Here is a 23772-nt window from a genome sequence, read left to right on the forward strand (position 1 = left end):
TTGGCTACTGTATACAGGCCACCAGGGCACAATACAGACTTTATCAAAGAATTTCCTGGTATCCTATCAGAGTTAGTACTGGCTGCAGATAAAGTACTAACTGTTGGTGATTTTAATATCCATGTTGACAATGAAAAAGACGCATTAGTATTGGCATTTAGAGACATTCTAAACTCTATTGGAGTTAGACAACACGTATCAGGACCCACTCATCGCCATAATCATACTTTAGATCTAATAATGCCACATGGAATTAATGTTGATACTGTTGAAATTCTGCTGCAAGCGATGACATCTCAGATCATTACCTAATATCATGTATACTTAATTTACCTAAGACTGCAAAGCCATCTCCTCGCTTCAAATTTGGCAGGACTATAACCGCTGCGACTAAAGATTGCTTTGTCATAATCTTCCTCATCAGTAGTTTAATCTCCTCAGCATTTCAGATAGCCATCAGGAACTTGATGTTGCAACAGAAACTATTGACTCTCTATTTACTAGCACTTTAGGCATAGTTGCTCCCCGGCGCTTAAAGAAGATTAAAGCAAATAATCCAACGCCGTGGTACAACGAGCACACTCGGGCCCTTAAAACAGCAGCCAGAAAAATGGAGCACAGCTGGAAGAAAACAATACTGGATGTTTTTCGCAATTTGTGGAAAGAGAGCATGATTGCATATAGACAGGCCATAAAAACTGCCAGATCTGCTTATTTCTCAACTCTTTTAGAAGAAAACAAACACAACCCTAGGTATTTATTCGATACAGTGGCTAAATTATCAAAAAATAAAGCTTCAGCTTCTGACGTTTGTAAACAGCACAGCAGTAATGACTTTATGAACTTCTTTACTAATTGGCCTGGATCTTGTGCTATGCCCCTGTAGATACTGTCAAAATATAAATTAGTACTGAAAACATTTTGACATGTATTTATAAAATTATGGGTGCATCTCAATCAGCTAATTAGTTTGGAAGGAAAGGCACTGATCAGGGAATTAGTCATGTAACAACAATGACTATGAGTTTAATATCTCGGGGAACAATTAACTCAAAAGGGATTTAATATTCAATATTCATGAATGTATGAATATAATTTGCCAGTTGTTCATTACGTTTTAAGATTTTCCGATAGGGAAAATGTTTAATTAAATACAAGTAACCCTTTACGGACTTGCTTGAAATTATCCTACTAAGTTTGTCCACCAAATTAGTTATAGACTTTTCAAATCAATTCTCAATAAGGGATTACTGCTTTACGAGCGCATAAGAAACATTAACTTTACTGATCAGGACAAGTTCAATATTTCAAATGGTCATACAGTTTACTTTACTAAAATAGTAGAATGAGCAGTTAGGTAACGTTAGATCGTAAGTTTCATTGACTTTGTGTATGTGGGAGAACAACAGACTCAACTCATTAAATGTCTTTTGGAGGTTTAATAAACACAGACTAAAAATAACACTACGATTCACAGAGAAAGTACACACTAAATATGCATCAAGAGAGTAGAAATATAGATATTAATGAAAGAATATATAAAAGAGAATAATGAATAGACTAAAATTAGGGAGAGATAAAAGAGAGAGAGAGAGAGAGAGAGAGAGAGAGAGAGAGAGAGAGAGAGAGAGAGAGAGAGAGAGAGAGATGGGACAAAGAATTAGGGGTAAGAAGCAGCTTTCCTTCAGTTCATCAAATACAACCTTCACGGAGTTAACTTGTCCCAACGGGAAAAGAACACACCCTCTTTACAGCAGTTTGAATTTGGAAAAATAAGAATACTTGCTTTCGTTTTGGTTTCGTTTTGGCTTCTCGCGTGTGCAGGGCCGGCGCTAGCCATTTGGGTGCCCTAAGCAGAAATGCTTGGCGGTGCCCCCTCCCCTCCCCATCCAACCACCCACCAAAGAAATAACTACCATTTAGAATTTCTTATTTAGGTTCTCTTTACTTCCAAAATAACTGCTGCAAATGAATAATTGGAACTGAACAATGTAAACACAGAAAGTTAAAAGTGCAAAAAATGTTTAGTGCAAATAGTATGAATTTTATGATGTATGAATTTTAAAGTGCACATTTTAAACTGCTAATCACCATGCATAACTGCACAGTAGAAATTACTCAACAGAGGGACTACATCTCTATAAAGAGACCATTCTGCTATTCTATAGAACTATATTAAACACTACCATCAGTTTTCAGAGGCCCTACAGAGGCACACGTCTACATTTCTGCAAAATCAGCTTCAGGTCATCATATGACCGTTTCTGAGCCACGTCCCCATTGATAACCACAAGACAAAATATTCAGGGATTCTACTGAAAACCAGAGGGAGACTGGCACAGAGATTCACCTTTATCTCGACTAATTTGGTCTAGGCCTATGTTTTGAAGTACTTAAATTGTCTGGTTGAAATTGGTTGCAATCACTATGGCACATCCAGTTAGAATGCAATAAGGACTCTTATGTTTCTTCTGTAACATTTATTCTCCACCATAAGTCGGGGCAAGTTTGTGGTTCTGAAAATATACATACAAATTGGTAAATAACAATATACAAAAGGATAACAATAGCAGTACACATCAATAATGTGTAATTATGATAAATGGACAAATAACAGTACAAAGTACTAAACTGTTACACATGCAATGAAATCCGAATTTACTAGCCTATATATTGTCATGTAGGCTAGGCTTATTTATCATCATGTAAGAATCCTGTTCTGAGCGGGGCTCGAACTCGCGGCCGTAACGTCATTAGCGCCATTCCGGCAGCCTTTATGTAAACAACATAACGGTGCATTTACGGCATACACATTTAGCTCGCGAATGTACAACAAAGCATATAGCACTCATGGTAAATATATGTAAACATGTCTTGTAATTAATTATAGTACAGAGGAATACTCGTTCTCCATCAGAATTGTCTATGCACGATTGCGATAAGGATCTATGCTACTAATACTTTCAGTTCGCGGTAAACTATTTTTCACTCAACAGGAACAACACATAAATATATATGAGAAATAACCATAAACATCAGAACTTTAGTTCCCTTTCGGGGAACTCGAGCTGCGTCGAAACGCTGTGAGAACGCCTCTGCGTTAATGCGTCGTGAAGCGCCTGTAGAACCATTCCATCGGAAAAAAGATCGATCGTCGGCGTGATGACGTCATCGACCGGAAGCTATAAAGCGTCCATGAAAACAAACAGGAACTAGCTTCTGAGCCTTCAGCAAGCGATCTGTGTGAACCTGTCTGTCTATTTGGTGTTTTTGTCTGTCTATATCCAGAGATTTTCCACCCTTTTTGTTAAATATCATTAGTTTAACAAAAATAAAGAGAAAATAAAATAGATAGAGATGGCGAGTGAGAGCTGTAATTTCAGGAAGTGTGTTCCTCCCTGCCCACGCTACATCACGGGCGGGGACACGCACCTTCTCTGTGTTGCATGCTTGGGAGCGCAGCATGCCCAGGCAGCCCTCGAGGGGGCTGCTTGCGAGCATTGTGAGCGATTACCACTAAGAACGCTGCGCTCCCGCCAGGCACTCTTCGAGGAGGGTGCCTCGGCTCGTGTTCCCCGCGGCTCTGGTCCCGCTGCCGCCGAGGCGGAGCGAAGGCTGCAGTCGTGGGGATCACAATTGGATGTTGCAGAGGGGTTAGAGACGGGCGCTGCCTTATCTCTGCCCTCACCTGCTCCATCCAGCGGCTCTTCTCGGGGCATGGAAGCAGGCATGGCGGTTTCTTCCCCCCCGAGAGAGTCGCCGGTGCTTCATCTGTCCAGCTCTGAGGAGGTGGACGTTGAAAGCATCGAGACTGAAGACTCGCCACTTCAGTCCCCTGCTAGTGAGGAGCTAGTTGAGGTTCTGACGCGAGCAGTGGCCAGATTAAACATCGACTGGCCCACTGAGAGAACTGAGGCAGGAAGAAAGCGTCACAGTAAATTAGACGAACGATTCCTGCCGTCTCGCGCTTCAGAGCCTCAGCGGCGGGGCCTGCCGTTCTTCCATGACTTGCACACCGAGGTGGCAAGATCATGGAGGAGACCGGCATCATATAGAGTGTTCAGCCCGCAGACCTCGGTCTACAGCAACATCGCCGGGCTGAAACAATATGGTTATGGGGCGATGCCAAAGGTTGAAGAGACGCTTGCGAGCCATCTCTCGCCTTCCTCGGCATCGTCCCTTAAGGCCCCGACTTTACCCACCAGACCTCTAAAGACAACGTCGGCGCTGGTGGGTAAAGCGTACTCGGCAGCGGGTCAGGCGGCTGCATGCCTGCACACGATGGCTATCGTGCAGGCATATCAGGCTGACCTGCTGAGGGATCTGGACGGTAGTGATGTTGTGGGGGGAGATATTGTAGCTGAATTGAGATCGTCAGCTGATTTAGCTCTCCGGGCCACCAAGGAGACGGCCAGATGTGTTGGCTGCTCCATGGCAGCGTTGGTGGCCACGGAGAGGCATCTATGGTTGAACCCCACAGACATCAAGGAGAGGGAGAAAGCTTTCCTGCTTGATGCGCCGCTTTCTCCTGGAGGCCCCTTCGGTGACGCGGTCCATACTGTCACCGAGAGGTTCCAGGAGTCGAAAAAGCAAGCTGCGGCGCTCAAGCAGTTCCTCCCTCTCCGGGTCCAGGTCCCTGGGGCTGCTGCTGATACCATCAAGCAGCCCAAACCGAGTACGAGCTCCTCACATAGGGCTCAACAAAAACAGAGCGTCGCTGCCCGAGCTCCCCCTCAGCGCGGGGACGAGGGGCGGCGCTCTCAGACGAGGCCTTCGAGGGGCAGGGCTGATCTGCGGACAGTCCTGATCGCCAAGAAGGCCTCGTCGAAGCGTTCCTGACGCCAGAAGCGTCAGGACGCTGAGGGTGGTTCCCCCCGTAGGGAAACGGTGTTTACCCTTGCCAACGGTACCCGTTTCCCTACGGCACCCTCGGGGGGCCGCGCTGCCAACCCCGCCGCAATGCCGGGGCGCAGTCGGTCTCCGCGGGCCACCCGAGGGTGGTCCGCACCCCCTTCGGGGGGCCCCCGAGCAGTCAAGTCAGTCGTTCCCTGCCGGTCCGCCGCTTCAGGGCACTGTGCTTGTTACTCAAAATACACCAGAGGCCAGCCTCGAGAGGCTGGTTCCCTTAGTAGATTTTCTAGACGAGTGGAAACGTCTATCAAATATATCTCGTTGGGTCCTGCAGATAATAGAAAAGGGGTACGCCATTCAATTCAGAAGTCGGCCTCCTCCTTTCAGCGGTGTCCTACCTACAGAGGTGGGCCCGGAGCAGGCTCTGGTAATGGCACAGGAAGTAGAGACACTCCTGCAAAAAGGGGCTATAGAGAGGGTTCCCCCTCCCAGCAGGGAGTCTGGGTTGTACAGCCGTTACTTCATCGTGCCGAAGAAGGATGGGGGCTTACGCCCGATATTAGATCTGCGTCTACTAAATCGCTCGGTGGCCGAGCTCAAGTTCAAGATGCTCACACTCAGACAGATTGTGTCGCAGATCAAACTGGAGGGTTGGTTTGTCACCATAGACCTCAAAGATGCGTATTTTCATGTCTCCATCCTTCCACATCGCAGGAAGTTCCTCAGGTTTGCCTTCGGGGGAGAGGCATACCAATATCGAGTACTTCCTTTCGGTCTAGCACTGTCATCCCGCACATTCACCAAGTGTGTGGATGCAGCTCTGGCGCCGTTGCGTCTGCAGGGCATCCGCATACTGAATTATATCGACGACTGGCTGATTCTAGCGAATAAAGAGCAGATTGCGGTTCAGCATCGAGATGCTGTTCTCGCGCATATGTCGAAGTTGGGGTTGAGGGTGAACGCCAAGAAGAGTGTGCTTTCTCCGGCTCAGAGAACCACTTTTCTAGGTGTGAACTGGGATTCGGTAATAATGCGGGCGCAATTATCGCCAACACGCATAGCATCGCAGTGTTTCTTGCATTGAAACAGTTCCTGCCCGACCTCAGGGGCCACCATGTGCTAGTCAGGTCAGACAACACATCGGTGGTCGCCTATATAAATCATCAGGGGGGTCTGAGGTCCCGTCCGTTGGCACATCGGATCCTCCTGTGGGCCCAAGGGAAATTGCTGTCAATCAGGGCAGTATATATCCCGGGGGTCCTGAATCAGGAAGCAGACAGCCTGTCGAGGCAGGGGCCGAGGCCCGGGGAATGGAGACTCCACCCAGAGGTGGTGGAGCTCCTGTGGAAGGTTTATGGGAGAGCAGAAATAGACCTATTTGCTTCGGTGGAGAATTCTCTTTGTCCGCAGTGGTTTTCTCTGACCCATCCAGCCCCGCTGGGGTTGGATGCCATGGTACAGGAGTGGCCGAGGCTACCCCTGTATGCCTTCCCCCGGATTGTCTTGCTTCCAGGAGTTCTGGAGAGGGTACGCCGGGACGGGGCCCAGGTACTTCTAGTGGCTCCGTACTGGCCGACCAGAGTGTGGTTTTCGGACCTAATATCTCTCCTGGAAGGCTCTCCGATGGAGATTCCGACCAGGAGGGATCTACTCTCTCAGGCGGGCGGGGGATTCCTGCACCCACGCCCGGAGATGTGGAAACTATGGGCCTGGCCTCTGAGGGGGCTAGGCTCATAGAGGAAGGTCTCTCGGCCGAGGTCGTAGAGACCATCCTTCACTCCAGAGCTCCATCCACGAGGAAGCTGTACGCTCTGAAATGGAAACTTTTCTCAGCATGGTGCAGAGAACGCCAGTGGGACCCAGTTAACTGCCCGGTTGGTACAGTGCTGGAGTTTCTGCAGGCAAGGTTCTCGGCAGGGTTGACCCCTCCACAATAAAGGTGTACGTGGCGGCCTTGGGTGCCTTCCACGTCCCTTTGGGTGGAGTGTCTTTGGGAAGACACCCTCTGATTACACGCTTCCTCCGTGGCACTTTGAGGTTGAGGCCGGCTATGCACTCGAGGGTCCCCGCATGGGACTTGGCCATTGTCTTGAGGGGCTTGTCTGGGCCACCGTTCGAACCTTTAGAGGAGGTTTCGGACAAGTTCCTCACCCTAAAAACCATCTTTCTTTTGGCCATTTCATCTCTCAAAAGAATAGGAGATATTCAGTCCCTGTCTGTAGGGCCCTCATGTTTGGAGTTTGCGCCTGGGATGGTGAAAGCCTTTCTGCATCCCAGGCCGGGTTATGTCCCCAAGGTTCCTACGAGCCCACGGGGCCCCATTACTCTCCAAGCCTTCTGTCCTCCTCCATTTAAGACGTCAGACCAGGAAAGATTAAATCTGCTGTGCCCTGTGAGGGCATTGGATACATATGTCCACAGAGCTGCCCTGTGGAGAAAATCTGATCAGTTATTTGTCTGTTTCGGACCCCCTAAGAAGGGGGCCCCAGTATCCAAGCAGAGGATGAGCAAGTGGGTGGTCGAGGCCATCTCACTTGCTTACGAGGCGGCCGGGCAGCCGTCTCCACTGGCTGTCCGGGCGCATTCCACCAGGGGTATGGCTGCTTCGAAAGCACTTTTGTCGGGGGCTTCCCTCCATGATATCTGTAACGCGGCCGGTTGGTCGTCTCCGTTAACTTTTGTCAGGTTCTACGAACTAGACCTGGCATCTACTGTTGGGGCGCAGGTACTCTCGTAACCGTGTGCGCTTCGGCTTCACACATACGAGACACTTGGTCCTATGGCGATGTGGGTATAAGCGTTCTCACAGCGTTTCGACGCAGCTCGAGTTCCCCGAAAGGGAACGTCTCGGTTAAGTATGTAACCCTAGTTCCCTGAGGGAACGAGACGCTGCGTCGCTTTGCCATACTCCCGGCGTGTCCGTGATCACTTACTTCAGGCTTTATCAGAAGTTAGTTCCTGTTTGTTTTCACGGACGCTTTATAGCTTCCGGTCGATGACGTCATCACGCCGACGATCGATCTTTTTTCCGATGGAATGGTTCTACAGGCGCTTCACGACGCATTAACGCAGAGGCGTTCTCACAGCGTTTCGACGCAGCGTCTCGTTCCCTCAGGGAACTAGGGTTAAATACGTAACCGAGACGTTTTATTTTTAATGTTTATAATGATTAATCTCCAATCCGTCTATACAATGCTATCCAACCATTTAATTTACAAGATTTAACTCATTTAAAATGATCAAACCAGAATTTTTTGTAATAATCAGACTCTGGGCTGGAAATATTTCTTCAGTTTGATGATTGTATTGGTGAAGTAAGTGCATGAAAGCATTACAAAAAAATGTCTTTACTCATAATTCATGTTTTTGGAATGCAAACTTTGTCTAATTCTAATGCTGCGTAATGTGATATATATATATATATATATATATATATATATATATATATATATATATATATATATATATATATATTTCTGTATTTAATTCTTGCATTTTTTTATATATAAAAGGATGGCCAGATTCTGAAGTATTGTGCATACACTTACAGAAAGGCTTGTACAAGCCCCTTTAAATAATGTATATACTGGAATAGCATGACATTTTTATTATTATTATTATAATTATTATTATTATTATTATTATTATTATTATAGTAACAACATTTTCATATAATTAATTACACTCTGCACCACTCACTCTTCATTTTATTTTGCTCATCTCATTTATTGAAACATTTTCATTATTTGAACAGGAAAACAGTCACAGACAGACAGTTTATTCAGTTTGATTAACAATCAAAAATCCAGACGTAACCAAGAACCAAACCCAAGAATCAAAATAAACAAAAAAGAAGAACTATTCAGTAATATTGAACAGCAACAAAAATTATTCAGACTGTTGCTCTAGTTAGAAGCAATAGTCTTGTCGATCCAGGAGCGCTGTGGGGAGATACGAGCGTAGACTACTGGGAAACGAGTGTCACAATTGCTGATGCCCCAGGACACAGACCCCACCAGAGTCCAGACCCCTGACCTCTCACACACCAGAGGACCACCAGAATCACCCTGTGGGAAACACACAGACACACATTTGAGATTGAAACAGCCGCAACATTCTAATGTGTTTGTCTTGATCTGTCTTCACATACCATGCAAGATGAGGATCCAGAGGCTCCAGCACAGATCATGTTATCAGTGATTGAGTTCTGACCCCAGACCAGTCTGCACACAGAAGTACTAATGATGGGCAGACCTGTCTGCTGCAGGATTAGAGGACTCACTAAAAAAAGACAAGAAAACATCAGACAGGATGTTTGAGTCAAATGTGTGTGTGTGGGGTGGGGGTGGGGGACCCAAGTATTATACAAGAGTAATTTTTAAACTTGGTCTTTGTCTAACGGGTCTCTCTCTATCTTACTTGTGGTGGAAGTTGCGCCCCATCCAGTGGTGAAGCAGCGGGTTCCAGGCAGGATGTTGATGGTTGAAGGAGCCAGACACACAGGAGAGATACGGGGAGTGAAGACAACTGGAGATGAAAGTTTCAGCAACGCAATGTCATTGTTGGCAGTCCTGCTGCTAAAGAGTGGATGGGTGAAGACCTGCACATGTAAAAAGGACAGAAAAAGATGGTCAATTGAGATGTATGCATTTTTTTATACACAATATTGTTTAGATTATAGTTAAGATGTTTGCTTTCCCATGTTGAATTGTGTATGTGTTTACATTTTTTACCAAAATTGAGCAATTCAACAAAAAAAATATATTGAGTTTAGGCAACTCAACTGGTCTATTTTTTAAAGTTCATTAAACATCATTACCTTGGAAACCAGTTTGACCTGGATGGGTTCAACATTGGAGCCACGATCATGTTCTCCAAGAACAACACGGTGATAGCCGACTCTAAAAAGAGAATGGTAAAGACAGACCTAACTGTAAAAAAAGACCAACAGCATCAAATAAGCTCTGTAGTTTGTGACATTTGTCAGACTGAGGACTCTTACACAACACTGCAGTAAGCAGCAGTGAGAACCCAGTTCTGGTTGATCAGGGATCCACCGCAGAAGTGGAATCCGTTGGGAAGCTGTTTCAGAGGTAAAAGCATTGAAAACATTATTTTACTTATTGAACAAATCAGGCAAATGCATGTTAAAAGCCCGCCAATACACAGTTACCTGGAGAGAGACCTGCCAGGGCCAAGAACCAGAGATGGCATTCTGTCCGTTCACAATCTTGCTGCCAATCGTCTGTGGCCTAATCGCAGGCACTCCACAACCTGTTGATAAAGAACTGAAGTTCATGACACAAAAATGAAGCTCTTTATGTAGGTTTTGCATTTTTGTGAATAAATATTCACCCATCACTTTTCTTGCTACCTTCTAAAGGAGACACTTACCCAGAGCAGAGGCCACCAGGGCAAAGCAGGTGATGGTGAAGATCATGATGTAGATGAGTTTATAATGTCTCAGTGTTGTACCTGTCGGTGCTCTCTATTGCTTTTATATCATGAAAAGCAGCTGCTAAATGTGGGACGTGATCGAGGTCCACCCAACAGGTCCAGTGAGCTCACAGTCAGTCGGGGAATGTTGAGATCTGTTGTTGCTTTAGAGACATTCTGTATCTCCATTGTTCGGAGAGCCTTACATGCAAAGATGATGAATTCTTTGGCTATATGAAAGGGTTTATGACTTCTACTTCCTGGACAGGCATCATGATTTTATCTCTGTTTATTTTGTTAAATGTTTTGAGTGGGAAGGTTTTGTTGTTTCTGCTGGTAAATGTTATCATGCAAAGTGCATTCTTTAATGAAGATATTCCTAAAAGTGAAAACCTGTAATGTTAAATAATCCCATATAATCTGCAAAAGTTCGATAGGTTTTGATGAGTTTTAGAAGATTTCAAATGTTTAAAAATCAAGTAACACTTTATTTGTATTGTCCAAAGTGGACTTTCTTAATAGCGAAGGAACTTTGCAACTTCATCTCAAATAAAAGTCATTAGAGTATTAGACTGTCTGTGTACAATCCTTTCATCATTTACTAATTTTAGATGATATTTAAAAAAAAGCTGATCATTAAAGTTAAATCAAAGGTAGCCTTTGACGTCCATGGTAAGGAAAAAAATACTATGGAAGTTGATTGTTACTGTCAACTGGTTACCAACATTCTTTAAAACATTTTCATACCCTAACAGAAGAAAGAAACTCCTGAAGTTTGAAAATATCACTTTAATTTTTGCTAACACGTTATTTTGATGGTCCCGAGACATTAGACTATAAAATATAAAATGTGGGACGTTTCTGGAGAGGCGAACAGGTCGACCTGCGCCTCTCTGAACTGTCTCCAGATCAGCTGGACCAGCTAGGGGTGGAGTTGCCACTCTCTCAGAAGTGCAGTTTGTGAGAGCTTGTCGGCCACACGGTTGAGCAGACCGAAGACATGAATGGCCCAAAGTGACCAGGTGAGCAGCATTCCCATAAACTTGGTAGGCCTTACTTCTTAGATCAGAAGAATACCTAAAGGCCTGTGAGGGGAGACCAGGGTTCCCCCTGTAGGTGGAGTAAGGGCACAGTTGCATAGCAATGTCATCTGTGAGAGGGGTAGATCTAGGCAGAGGCACAGGGACCCTGCCCCTTATGAGATCTCGAGTCTTGATTGCAACTCCAAGATGGTCAACCTTCCACAATGTGTGAATGCCTCATCCACAAACAATGCCTGGATGTGTCAAACACCCAGACATGCTATATTATGCTCATGACAGTGACTCGGTAACTGGTAACTTCCACATCCAGAAATGAACAGATAGAATGCCATCTTGAAAAAGAAGCAAGCTAGGTAGCTTCAGCCCTGGCTTGGAAGAGCACTTACCACTTACACTTAGGAAGTTGGTTCCTTTGAAGTCAACGGTCAATTAATTTTCTCAACTTCGATGGAGACCTTCCTTTCCTCCCATTTTCAGCAACATTAGCTCTCAAACTACTTTCAAACTTCCCGCGGATCAGAGACACGATCACTTGAGAGAACTGAGAGAGAGAGAGCGCTCCAGCTCAACACTCTGAGAGGACTCACATGCATTATACTCAACTCAAAGCAACCCATGTAAATATAAATTTGCTTTTTATTAAGATTTGTACCCCTGTTTTATGTGATCCCCTTACACCCCCTTACTTTAGTGCATATGATTGGATATTTGTTCAAATCAGCGCATAGACTCACAGGCACAATTAGAAAGAGCTGAAATAAACTGAGAGGAATATTTCAAACAGAGAGAAATGGAAATAATTAATTAAATGCAAAACCAAAAAAAAAAAAAAAAAAACGCAATTCACCAGCCCGTATTGAACCGTGTGTAGCGCGTATTGAACCGTGTGTGCCGTACTGAACGGTTCAATATTATATTGAGTATTGTGACATCCCTAGTATCCACATATGATTGTTATTGTTGCCGCTCACAGAAAATAGTCACTTTTATGGTCAGATCTAGCTACAAGCTCTCATAAGTATTTTTAAATACTTTAATTAATATTCTAATACTTCGAAAAGTTTATTCTTCGTGGCCAGAAAGATAACCTTCCTGGAGATTTGATAATAAAGAATGAAACTTGAGAGTTAATAAGAGATTGTACTGTTCGTTTGTTAAATGAACGGATCATATGAATTTCTTTAATTCTTTAAAAGTTATTCTGTAAAGATTGAATACGCACACACACACACACACACACACACACACACACATATATATATATATATATTGCTTAAATAGTTACATATATTTCCCTTTGGGTGATTTAGAGATTAATATTATGATCATGACCAGTTACGATTATTTATAAATAATTAAATATTAATACCCACAATTCCCTGTTGGGTTAATTTAATTTATTTTTATCTGTAAGGTAATTGTTACACAGTGCTGGGAAAGACAATCAAACTTCCTCATGAACATCAATATAAAATATGTGAAATCATTGACATAACCACTGAGAAACACGTGAGGCCATTGTTTCATTTCATCACACTTCTGAGAAAGGGAATGAAAATATGTCTGCTTGGAAATAGTAAAATTGCTTTTAAAGCATTCATTATTATCTTCTCTCTGTGAACCGTGAAAAAAAAAAAACTACACAAAAAACAAAAGCAAGATAATCCGGCTCATCTTGTTCCAAAACATTTTCTTATCCTGCGCTTGATTTGTGGCTAATGTAATCTCCCTTTTATAAAGTTTATGAGTTACCAGAAGTGCCAGGCAAGGTTTTTTTTTTTTTTACTTTGTATTTATGTAAAAGTTTATAGTACATGTTAATAATCTGTATAATCAATGTACATGCATAGTCTAATTGTGTATTAACCCTTTCGCACGTACGTTCTTAAAAATAAGACTGGCAGCCTGGCGTGAGTTTTTTTATTGCGACCGTTATTATGCAATGACATGCGTTCTAATTTCCATGGTAACACACATCAACCTTGACACGTGAGTTTTTGCAGTGACGCAGTCACAATGGCGCTTGTGGTGGATGACCGCGTGCAGGTGAGCGCTCTATGAATGTTTTGCTTTATTTTTTTAATTCAAAACCTTTCACATTATTTGTTAGCGTGTACACACTATGGTTGACATGTTTATGTTGCTATTTTTTCCCCACTGCTTTGAATTTCGCTTGCACACGGCATTTTGCATCTCCCTCACAACATCCGCGTGTCAAATGGTGAGTATATTTTAGTTTTTTTCCTCCTATTTTTGAGCACATATAATTATTTACAAACATGCAATAAATATGAATAAAGATATTTAAAAAATTCTCTTGTAAAACGAACAGTACTCAAAAATGTGGACGTTCAAATGTCATGTTTGTCGTTTTGCACCTTGCAAATATGCTCCGTGCATTCGGTAAAGTTATTAGGGTTCAGTTGACTTGATACGTAACATGAATATATTATTTGTTTTAGTGTTTATATTGTTACTGAGTTTCATATTTCACTAGCAAAGCAGAGAAAAGCTATATGGTCACGCCTCACTGACTATTAGCTTGCATATAGTTTAAGTTACATGATGTCAAATGCATACATGATGACCTTTTCTCTGCTTTGCTAGTTAGAATGTGTTGTATTAGTTTAGCATTCTTCAAACGTATGTCATTTCTTAAAAAGAAATTGCAAAATGTACACATTTCATTCATGTTTTATTAAATCTCCTCAATTTAAGCTAAATGTTTTTTTGTTTAGACTATTATACATATATACACTTTCTAATAAAATTACAAAACAAATTATAAATATAATTGCAATGAACAACAATCAAAATAGTATTATAAACAAAACAATAAATATACTGTTCTCCAGCAGCCCTCTCATCAGGTTCGTCTTGAATTGCAGGGAGGTGATTTCCTTTCCTACTCACAGTAGAACAAATCGATAGGGCGTAAGGAAGAGGATAGAATAGAATAGTATGTGACAGTGTGATCTGTTTATTATTGTACATTTGTTTATAGAGGGTATGCATGTGACCTCACAGTCAGCTGGAACACTTTATATCAAACACCTTATATCTTATACCTTAATCGCAATATTGCCTCTCTGACCAAAGTGCATGTGCGTGGACATATACGGATGCTGTGCGTTGTTCACACAACTTCATGAATGAACTCTGTGACATTATTCTGAAGTTTTCTCTTCTCCAAATCACTAAACACTGTCAACACAACCCGCTGTGCAGTCTCTGCTCCTTATCTTCATCCAGATGGAGAGAACGTGACGACAACGTAGGCCAACCCGGCATTGCGATGTTCATCAGGGTGCTGAATAATATCTTGTACAGCCATAAAGATGTATTTTGAATTGCTAGCAGATTTAAACAATGGCCAGTAACATGCATAATGTATGCCTATATGAGTGTGGTATAACTTATTAGCAAATAATAAAAACTATTAGAAGAGAGATTTAAAAAAAACCTGTTATAATTGAATTAATGCTTTATTTGGTTATAATTGAATTAAAATATTTTAGTTATAATTAAATTAATTTATGGACTGACACAATCTGTTCAGTAAACCACTGTTTAAAAAAAAAAACGATTTTATATTTAGTTTTCTCTCCCCTGCTGTACCGAACCGTGACTTCAGAACCGAGGTGCATACCAAACCGTCAGTTTTGTTTACCATTACACCCTTAGTATATTGTATTTATTTAAAGCATTCACAGGCAAATTTGATTTATGTATTTTACTGTTGTCAAAATCAGGCATATAAAAATGCCAGGAAATGTTCTTGTCAATATCCATGGATCACTGGATCTTTGGTAAGTTTTAAGCACCACTATATCAAGTCTAAGCTTTAGTTTAAACTGAAACTTGTTTACTCGTTGTTTACACCGGTTCCCCTATTAAATCCAGTCACGCAGCAGCTCTTTTGCCACTCACTCAGGAAAGTGACATCCATGCATACCCTTTATAACACTTTTGTTTACATTAATTGAAAATGTGATCAATTTTTTTGTCTTGTTTATATTCTTTGATTTATAGAAATATCTTACCAGTAATTTGCCGGTAGACAATGTGGCTGTTCAGTAAAACTGTGTCAAGTAGGTGAAAGAAGATATTTTTGTACCACTTGGTAGACTTATTGGTGCATTCAAGAAAACCAGTCATCATGTCCGCTTTGTCAACTGCTCCCATCTTTTTGTTGTACTCCAGCACACAGACTGGCTTCATCTTGGCTTGCCCAGTGATGTGATCCAGCTTCCCTGTGGCTGCCATACCAGTTGGGTGGACAATGGTAAGGACATGGACATCTCTCTTATCATGCTATTTGACTGCCAACTGTGATCCATTTTCCTTGAATTCCACATTACCCTTTGTCATTCTACAGGTGAATGTTGGCATCCCTTTGCGGTTTGCACACACAGTCCCACAAGCTCCAGTGCCAAGAGACAAGAGGTTCTGGAAAAGTGTGGGACTACTGTACCAGTTATCCACATAAAGGACATGACCCTTTCTGAGGTAAGGTCCTAGTAGTGTCATTACAACAGACCCAGAAATCCCAAGTCCTTGGTGGTGTTTTATGGCACTGGTAGATCTGGAGTAAATGATCATGTCCTGCACATAATCAGTGAGCACATCACACAAAACAAAAAACTTGACCCCAAATCTGTGCCATTTAGATGGAATGAACTGACGAAATGCCAGCCTGCCTTTCCACTTCATCAGAGATTCATCAAAACACAGATCCCGGTATGGCACAAAAATGCGATGAAAGGAGGAGGTGAGAGCAGTAAAAATATTTCTGATTTTTTTCAGAGGGTCATTTAAAACTGCTGTTGCATTGTTTGAACAGTGAAGACGGCAGAGAAGCAGAAGGAATCGGTCCTGTGAAAACAAAGACCCGAAAAATGGTGTCAAGAGCATGGGGTCTGTGCTCCAGTAATCCTGAGCTTCAAGGTTCGGGGGAAGGTCTTCATCACTGTCACTCTCTGCCTCACTGTCAAAATTCTCCTCATCAGAATAAAAAAAAACTCCTCTATTTCCTCACTTGTCAGTTGTCTTCTTTTGAAAAAATTGTCTGCCATTTTCTCTGAAGTAGTTAAAAACTGGTAAATTGTATTAAAATTGTGTCTGCAGAGGGTACCAACTCGAGCGTGAGGTAACAGTGACATAATTTGTCAGCGGGAAAAAATGCTTGCAATGCATGTTTTACATTTACATTTATGCATTTGGCAGACGCTTTTATCCAAAGCGACTTACATTGCATTTTAAGGTACACATTTTACATTTTTTCAGTTTTTGCTTTCCCTGGGAATCGAACCCATGACCTTGGCGTTGCTAGCACTGTGCTCTACTGTTTGAGCTACAGGAAAGGTTTTATTTTATTATTTTTCATTAAAATATTTTCAAACTTGTTAACTAAATTTAAATGGATGCAAGTTAACTCCTTATGGTTTATGTACTTATTAAAAATATATATGTTAGAATAGATGTTCTGTAATTTATCACTAGCTGTGGGTGTGGCGCCGTCATGTGTTTACAACAGTACCAGGGAGGCAGTCAGCTGGATTTGCGACACAAGATCACCCACTTCTCCTGATTATGCAACATTACATGAGGGAACAGCCCTAGACTGATCATACACATGAAATGGTAGTAAATGATTGTGTTAGTTGATATGTAATGTTATAGCGGGCTAACGTTATGGGCATTTGTGCCGCGATTATGTGTTTACAACAGTGCCAGGGGGGCACAAGATCACCCACTTCTCCTGATATATGTGACATTACGTAAGGGAACAGCCTAGACTGATCGTTCACGTCAAAGGGTAGAAAACGTCTCAGGTTACGTATGTAACCCTAGTTCCCTGAGGGAACGAGACGCTGCGTCGAAACGCTGTGAGAACGCCTCTGCGTTAATGCGTCGTGAAGCGCCTGTAGAACCATTCCATCGGAAAAAAGATCGATCGTCGGCGTGATGACGTCATCGACCGGAAGCTATAAATTGTCCGTGAAAACAAACAGGAACTAACTTCTGATAAAGCCTGAAGTAAGTGATCACGGACACGCCGGGAGTATGGCAGAGCGACGCAGCGTCTCGTTCCCTCAGGGAACTAGGGTTACATACGTAACCTGAGACGTTCCCTTTCGGGGAACTCGAGCTGCGTCGAAACGCTGTGAGAACGCTTATACCCACATCGCCATAGGACCAAGTGTCTCGTATGTGTGAAGCCGAAGCGCACACGGTTACGAGAGAACCTGTGCCCCTACTGTAGATGCCAGGTCTAGTTCGTAGAACCTGACGAAGGTAGAAGGAGACGACCATCCGGCCGCGTTGCAAATATCGTGGAGGGAAGCCCCCAACAAGAGTGCTTTAGAAGCAGCCATACCCCTGGTTGAGTGCGCCCGGACAGCCAGTGGAGATGGCTTCCCGGTAGCTTCATAAGCAAGTGAGATGGCCTCGGCCACCCACTTGCTCATCCTCTGCTTGGATACTGGGGCCCCCTTCTTAGGGGGTCCAAAACAGACAAACAATTGTTCAGATTTCCTCCACAGGGCAGCTCTGTGGACATAAGTATCCAGTGCCCTCACAGGACACAGCAGATTTAACCTTTCTTGGTCTGACGTCATAAACGGAGGAGGACAGAAGGCTTGTAGAGTGATGGGGCCCCGTGGGCTCGTAGGAACCTTGGGGACATAACCCGGCCTGGGATGCAGAAATGCTTTCACCATCCCTGGCGCAAACTCTAAACATGAGGGCCCTACTGACAGGGACTGAATATCTCCTATTCTTTTAAGAGATGAAATGGCCAAGAGGAAAATGGTTTTTAAGGTGAGGAACTTATCCGAAACCTCCTCCAGAGGTTCGAACGGTGGTCCGGACAAGCCCCTCAAAACAATGGCCAAGTCCCATGCTGGGACCCTCGAGTGCATAACTGGCCTCAACCTTAATGTGCCACGAAGGAAGCGTGTAATTAGAGGGTGTCTTCCCAAAGACACTCCACTGAAAGGGACGTGGAAGGCACCCAAGGCCGCCACGTACACCTTTAGTGTGGAGGGGGTCAACCCTGCCGAGAACCTTGCCTGCAGGAACTTCAGCACTGTACCAACCGGGCAGTTAACTGGGTCCCACTGGCGTTCTCTGCACCATGCTGAGAAAAGTCTCCATTTCAAAGCGTACAGCTTCCTTGTGGACGGAGCTCTGGAGTGTAGGATGGTCTCTACGACCTCGGCCGAGAGACCTTCCTCTATGAGCCTAGCCCCCTCAGAGGCCAGGCCCACAGTTTCCACATCTCTGGGCGTGGGTGCAGGAATCTCCCGCCCGCCTGAGAGAGTAGATCCCTCCTGGTCGGAATCTCCATCGGAGAGCCTTCCAGGAGAGATATCAGGTCCGAAAACCATACTCGGGTCGGCCAGTTCGGAGCCACTAGAAGTACCTGGGCCCCGTCCCGGCGTACCCTCTCCAGAACTCCTGGAAGCAAGACAATCGGGGGGAAGGCGTACAGAGGCAGCCTCGGCCACTCCTGTACCATGGCATCCAGCCCCAGCGGGGCCGGATGGGTCAGAGAAAACCACTGCGGGCAGTGAGAATTCTCCGCCGAAGCAAACAGGTCTATCTCTGCTTTCCCATAAACCTTCCAAAGGAGCTCCACCACCTCTGGGTGGAGTCTCCATTCCCCGGGCCTCGGCCCCTGTCTCGACAGGCTGTCTGCTTCCTGATTCAGGGCCCCCGGGATATATACTGCCCTGATTGACAGCAATTTCCCTTGGGCCCACAGGAGGATCCGATGTGCCAATTTGTCCAACGGACGAGACCTCAGACCCCCCTGGTGATTTATATAGGCAACCATGGACGTGTTGTCTGTTCTGACTAGTACGTGGTGGCCCCTGAGGTCGGGCAGGAACTGTTTCAATGCAAGAAACACTGCGAGCATCTCTAGCCGATTTATGTGCCAGTGCCGCTGATGTTCCTGCCATAGACCCTGGGATGAGCGACCACTCATGGTCGCCCCCCAGCCCGTGAGAGAGGCATCTGTCGTTAGCGTTACGCGACGAACATGAGCCCCCAACACGGGACCCTGAGATAAAAACCCCGGGTTTTTCCACATGACCAGAGCACGTAGGCATCGCCGCGTGACTTTGATCGTGCGGAGCGGATTTCCCCTCGGGGAGAACCCTTTTGTTTTGAGCCACCACTGCAGTGGCCTCATGTACAGTAGGCCAAAAGGTATCACGTTGGACGCTGCTGCCATGAGACCTAACAGTTTCTGGAACTGTTTCACAGTGACGGCTCGGCCTAGCTTCTGTTCTTTGGCGGCTGCCAGGATCGATGCTATGCGTGTTGGCGATAATTGCGCCCGCATAATTACCGAGTCCCAGTTCACACCCAGAAAAGTGGTTCTCTGAGCCGGAGAAAGCACACTCTTCTTGGCGTTCAGCCTCAACCCCAGCTTCGACATGTGGGCGAGAACAGCATCTCGATGCTGAACCGCCATCTGTTCTGTATTCTCTAGAATCAGCCAGTCGTCGATATAGTTCAGTATGCGGATGCCCTGTAGACGCAGCGGCGCCAGAGCTGCATCCACACACTTGGTGAACGTGCGGGGTGACAGTGCTAGACCGAAGGGAAGTACACGATATTGGTATGCCTCTCCCCCGAAGGCAAACCTCAGGAACTTCCTGTGATGTGGAAGGATGGAGACATGAAAATACGCATCTTTGAGGTCTATGGTGACAAACCAATCCTCCGATTTGACCTGCGCTACAATCTGTCTGAGTGTAAGCATCTTGAATTTGAGCTTGGCCACCGAGCGATTCAATAGCCGCAGATCTAATATCGGGCGTAAGCCCCCATCCTTCTTCGGCACGATGAAGTAACGGCTGTAAAAGCCTGACTCCCTGCTGGGAGGGGGAACCCTCTCTATAGCCCCTTTTTGCAGGAGTGTCTCTACTTCCTGTGCCATTACCAGAGCCTGCTCCGGGCCCACCTCTGTAGGTAGGACACCGCAGAAAGGAGGTGGCCGACTTCTGAATTGAATGGCGTACCCCCTTTCTACTATCTGCAGGACCCAACGAGATATATTTGATAGACGTTTCCACTCGTCTAGAAAATCTACTAAGGGAACCAGCCTCTCGAGGCTGGCCTCTGGTGTATTTTGAGCAACAAGCACAGTGCCCTGAAGCGGCGGACCGGCAGGGAACAACTGACTTGACTGCTCGGGGGCCCCCCGAAGGGGGTGCGGACCACCCTCGGGTGGCCCGCGGAGACCGACTGCGCCCCGGCATTGCGGCGGGGTTGGCAGCGCGACCCCCCGAGGGTGCCGCAGGGAAACGGGTACCGTAGGCAGGGGTAAGCACCGTTTCCCTACGGGGGGAACCACCCTCAGCGTCCTGACGCTTCTGGCGTCAGGAACGCTTTGACGAGGCCTTCTTGGCGATCAGGACTGTCCTCAGATCAGTCCTGCCCCTAGAAGACCTCGCCTGAGAGCGCCGCCCCTCGTCCCCACGCTGAGGGGGAGTTCGGGTGGCGACGCTCTGCTTCTGCTGCGCCCTGTGAGCGGAGCTCGTACTCGGCTTGGGCTGCCTGGTATCAGCGGCAGCCCCAGGGACCTGGACCCGGAGAGGGAGAAACTGCTTTAGCGCCGCAGCTTGTTTCTTTGACTCCTGGAACCTCTCGGTGACAGTGTGTACTGCGTCACCGAAGAGGCCGCCAGGAGACAGCGGCGCGTCGAGCAGGAAGCTTTTCTCCCTCTCCTTGATTTCAGTGGGGTTGAGCCACAGATGCCTCTCCGTAGCCACCAAGGCTGCCATAGAGTGGCCAACACATCTGGCCGTCTCCTTGGTGGCCCGGAGAGCAAGATCAGCTGATGTTCTAAGCTCATTGATTACATCACCCCCCACTTCATCACGTCCATCTAGGTCCCTAAGCAGGTCAGCCTGATAAGCCTGCATTATTGCTATTGTATGCAGGCATGCAGCTGCCTGACCTGCCGCCGAGTACGCCTTGCCCACCAGTGCCGACGTTGTTTTTAATGGTCTGGTGGGCAAAGTCGGGGCCTTCAGGGACGATGCCGAGGAAGGCGAGAGATGGCTCGCGAGCGTCTCTTCTACCTTTGGCATCGCCCCATAACCGTAGTGCTTCAGCCCCATGATGTTGCTATAGACCGAAGTCTGAGGGCTGAACACACGGTATGATGCCGGTCTCTTCCATGACTTTGCCACCTCGGTGTGCAAATCATGGAAGAATGGCAGGCCCCGCCGCTGAGGTTCTGAAGCGCGAGCGGGCAGGAATCTTTCATCTAATTTACTAGATCTTTTTCTTCCTGCCTCAGATCTTTCTATGGGACAGTCAATATTTAGTCTGGCCACAGCTCGCGTTAGAACCTCAACGAGCTCCTCACTCGCAGGGGACTGAAGTGGCGAATCTTCAGTCGCGATGCTCTCAACGTCCACCTCCTCGGAGCTGGATAGTTGGAGCACCGGCGACTCTCTCGGGGGGGAAGAAACCGCCATGCGTGCTTCCATGCCCCGAGAAGAGCCGCTGGATGGAGCAGGTGAGGACAGAGATAAGGCAGCGCCCGTCTCTAACCCCTCTGCAACATCCAATTGTGATCCCCACGACTGCAGCCTTCGCTCCGCCTCGGCGGAAGCGGGACCAGAGCCGCGGGGAACACGAGCCGAGGCACCCTCCTCGAAGAGTGCCCGGCGGGAGCGCAGCGTTCTCAGTGGCATACGCTCACAGTGCTCGCAAGCAGCCCCCTCGAGGGCTGCCTGGGCATGCTGCGCTCCCAAGCAGGCTACACAAAGAGAGTGTGTATCCCCGCTCGTGATGTAGCGTGGGCAGGGATGAACACACCTCTTAAAGCTGCTTTCACTCGCCATTTTATTCTATCTATTTTATTTTCTCTTTGTTTGTTAATATATACTGCAATATTTAACAAAAGGGTGGAAAATCTCTGGATATAGACAGACAAAAACACCAAATAGACAGACAGGTTCACACAGATCGCTTGCTGAAGGCTCAGAAGCTAGTTCTTGTTTGTTTTCACGGACGTTTTATAGCTTCCGGTCGATGACGTCATCACGCCGACGATCGATCTTTTTTCCGATGGAATGGTTCTACAGGCGCTTCACGACGCATTAACGCAGAGGCGTTCTCACAGCGTTTCGACGCAGCTCGAGTTCCCCGAAAGGGAATGATTGTTATTTGATCGGTAATGTTATCACGGGCCATTTATAACACTGATATCTTGCTGTTATATATATTAGCATGCAGTTACAAACTATATTTAGTGTTTGCTGATATTTTTGTGGTTGTGTAATATAATTTGAAGTGTATGAAACCTAAAATAAACATTAAAAGACACCGAGCTAAGTCAGTCTTTCATTCACTCAGTCTTTGGCTCAGCGCCAGTCAGCACGCTAAAACAGATTTTAAATTTTGAATTCGGCAGTTGATCACTGAGCGTTCTAATCGCACCGGTATGATCGTACGCACCAGGGACCAGCACAGAATGATCATACGGGTTTGATCGTACGTGTCAAAGGGTTAAATATTGTTTTCTATATGTGGATGATTTTGTATTCCTAATGCCTAATTTGACTTTATTAATTATTTATATGCTCTCAAGTTCAAATATTATTTTAAACTAAGATGTGCATCTCATTGCCTTCTCTAGGTAGTCCCGACAGCTCAGAGCGCTGCCGAAAGTGTCCGGACCGTCAACGGGGAGCGGGGTCGCGGACGCGGGGTCGCGGTCGCTGCGCGCCGGTCAGCGGAAATTTTTGGGGGGGCGGCCGACGCGCTCCGCCGGCCCTCCCTGACCGGCCGAAGCGGCCAGGCCAGGTCCGGCGCCCCTGACCCCGCCGGGGGTCGGACGGGAGCGCCCCCTAGTTTGAGGGCCCCAGATGCAATACCGCCTTCGCCCAGGGTGTGGCTGAACACACCGTCCCAGTCCCGTATTACTCCCAGGGGGCTTCTACGCCATTCGTATAATTCGGGTTCGGACGTTTCTCGATTACCCCTTTGTTCCGGACCTTGCTGACCGCTCCTAGGCCACGCCCCCGTCCCACGGACCCGTTATTCGCCCGATTACCCGCTATTCCGGGCCAGTGATCAGGTGACTCCCTGACCGCTCCTAAGCCACGCCCCCTCCCACGGAACCACTATTTGACCGATTACCCACTACATTGGTCGAATGATCAGGTGACCCTCCCTGACCGCTCCTAAGCCACGCCCCCATCCCACGGAACCACTATTTGACCGATTACCCGCTATATTGGTCAAATGATCAGGTGACCCCCCCTGACCGCTCCCAGGCCACGCCCCCATCCCACGGGACCGTTATTTGACCGATTACCCGCTATTTTTACGCGTCGCTCCCGTTCGGAGACGAAAGGTCGTGGGGACCCGGGACTCGGGATTCCGGCTCTCGGGGGGGCCCCGTCACGGG

General features: G+C 46.1%; 1 protein-coding gene and 1 long non-coding RNA gene across 5 annotated transcripts; one reads left to right on the top strand and one right to left on the bottom strand.

Moving 5' to 3' along the window:
• Nucleotides 1-8685: 8685 nt before the first annotated feature.
• LOC137085083 (chymotrypsin B-like) lies at nucleotides 8686-10321 on the bottom strand. Its single transcript, XM_067451643.1, has 7 exons — nucleotides 10246-10321; nucleotides 10025-10125; nucleotides 9854-9933; nucleotides 9671-9752; nucleotides 9271-9451; nucleotides 9002-9132; nucleotides 8686-8918 (listed from the first exon to the last, which is right to left on the bottom strand). The coding sequence occupies exons 1-7, from the start codon at nucleotides 10289-10291 to the stop codon at nucleotides 8757-8759; spliced, it is 783 nt and encodes a 260-aa protein (XP_067307744.1). The 5' UTR covers nucleotides 10292-10321; the 3' UTR covers nucleotides 8686-8756.
• Nucleotides 10322-13197: 2876 nt separating this feature from the next.
• Nucleotides 13198-16185, top strand: LOC137085084 (uncharacterized). Of its 4 annotated transcripts, XR_010906902.1 has the most exons (6): nucleotides 13198-13551; nucleotides 15363-15421; nucleotides 15534-15615; nucleotides 15709-15839; nucleotides 16001-16070; nucleotides 16174-16185. It is a non-coding gene; the product is annotated as an uncharacterized lncRNA (long non-coding RNA). The 4 variants fall into 4 exon arrangements; XR_010906901.1 differs by lacking the exon at nucleotides 16174-16185 and having other exon boundaries at nucleotides 16001-16119; XR_010906904.1 differs by lacking the exon at nucleotides 16174-16185 and having other exon boundaries at nucleotides 13198-13376; nucleotides 15377-15421; nucleotides 16001-16119.
• Nucleotides 16186-23772: the final 7587 nt, after the last annotated feature.

The sequence above is a fragment of the Pseudorasbora parva genome, chromosome 8 (genome assembly GCF_024679245.1).
Source record: "Pseudorasbora parva isolate DD20220531a chromosome 8, ASM2467924v1, whole genome shotgun sequence".
In the NCBI taxonomy this organism is placed as follows: domain Eukaryota; kingdom Metazoa; phylum Chordata; class Actinopteri; order Cypriniformes; family Gobionidae; genus Pseudorasbora; species Pseudorasbora parva.

What these genes read in the sequence shown, in the direction of transcription:
- LOC137085083 (XM_067451643.1), bottom strand. Translation starts at nt 10,291, where the DNA reads ATGATCTTCACCATCACCTGCTTTGCCCTGGTGGCCTCTGCTCTGG. An exon ending in AGGTCAAACTGGTTTCCAAG is followed by an intron (nt 9,452 to 9,670) that starts GTAATGATGTTT and finishes TTACATGTGCAG; the next exon opens with GTCTTCACCCATCCACTCTT. An exon ending in GGGCGCAACTTCCACCACAA is followed by an intron (nt 9,133 to 9,270) that starts GTAAGATAGAGA and finishes GTCTTTTTTTAG; the next exon opens with TGAGTCCTCTAATCCTGCAG.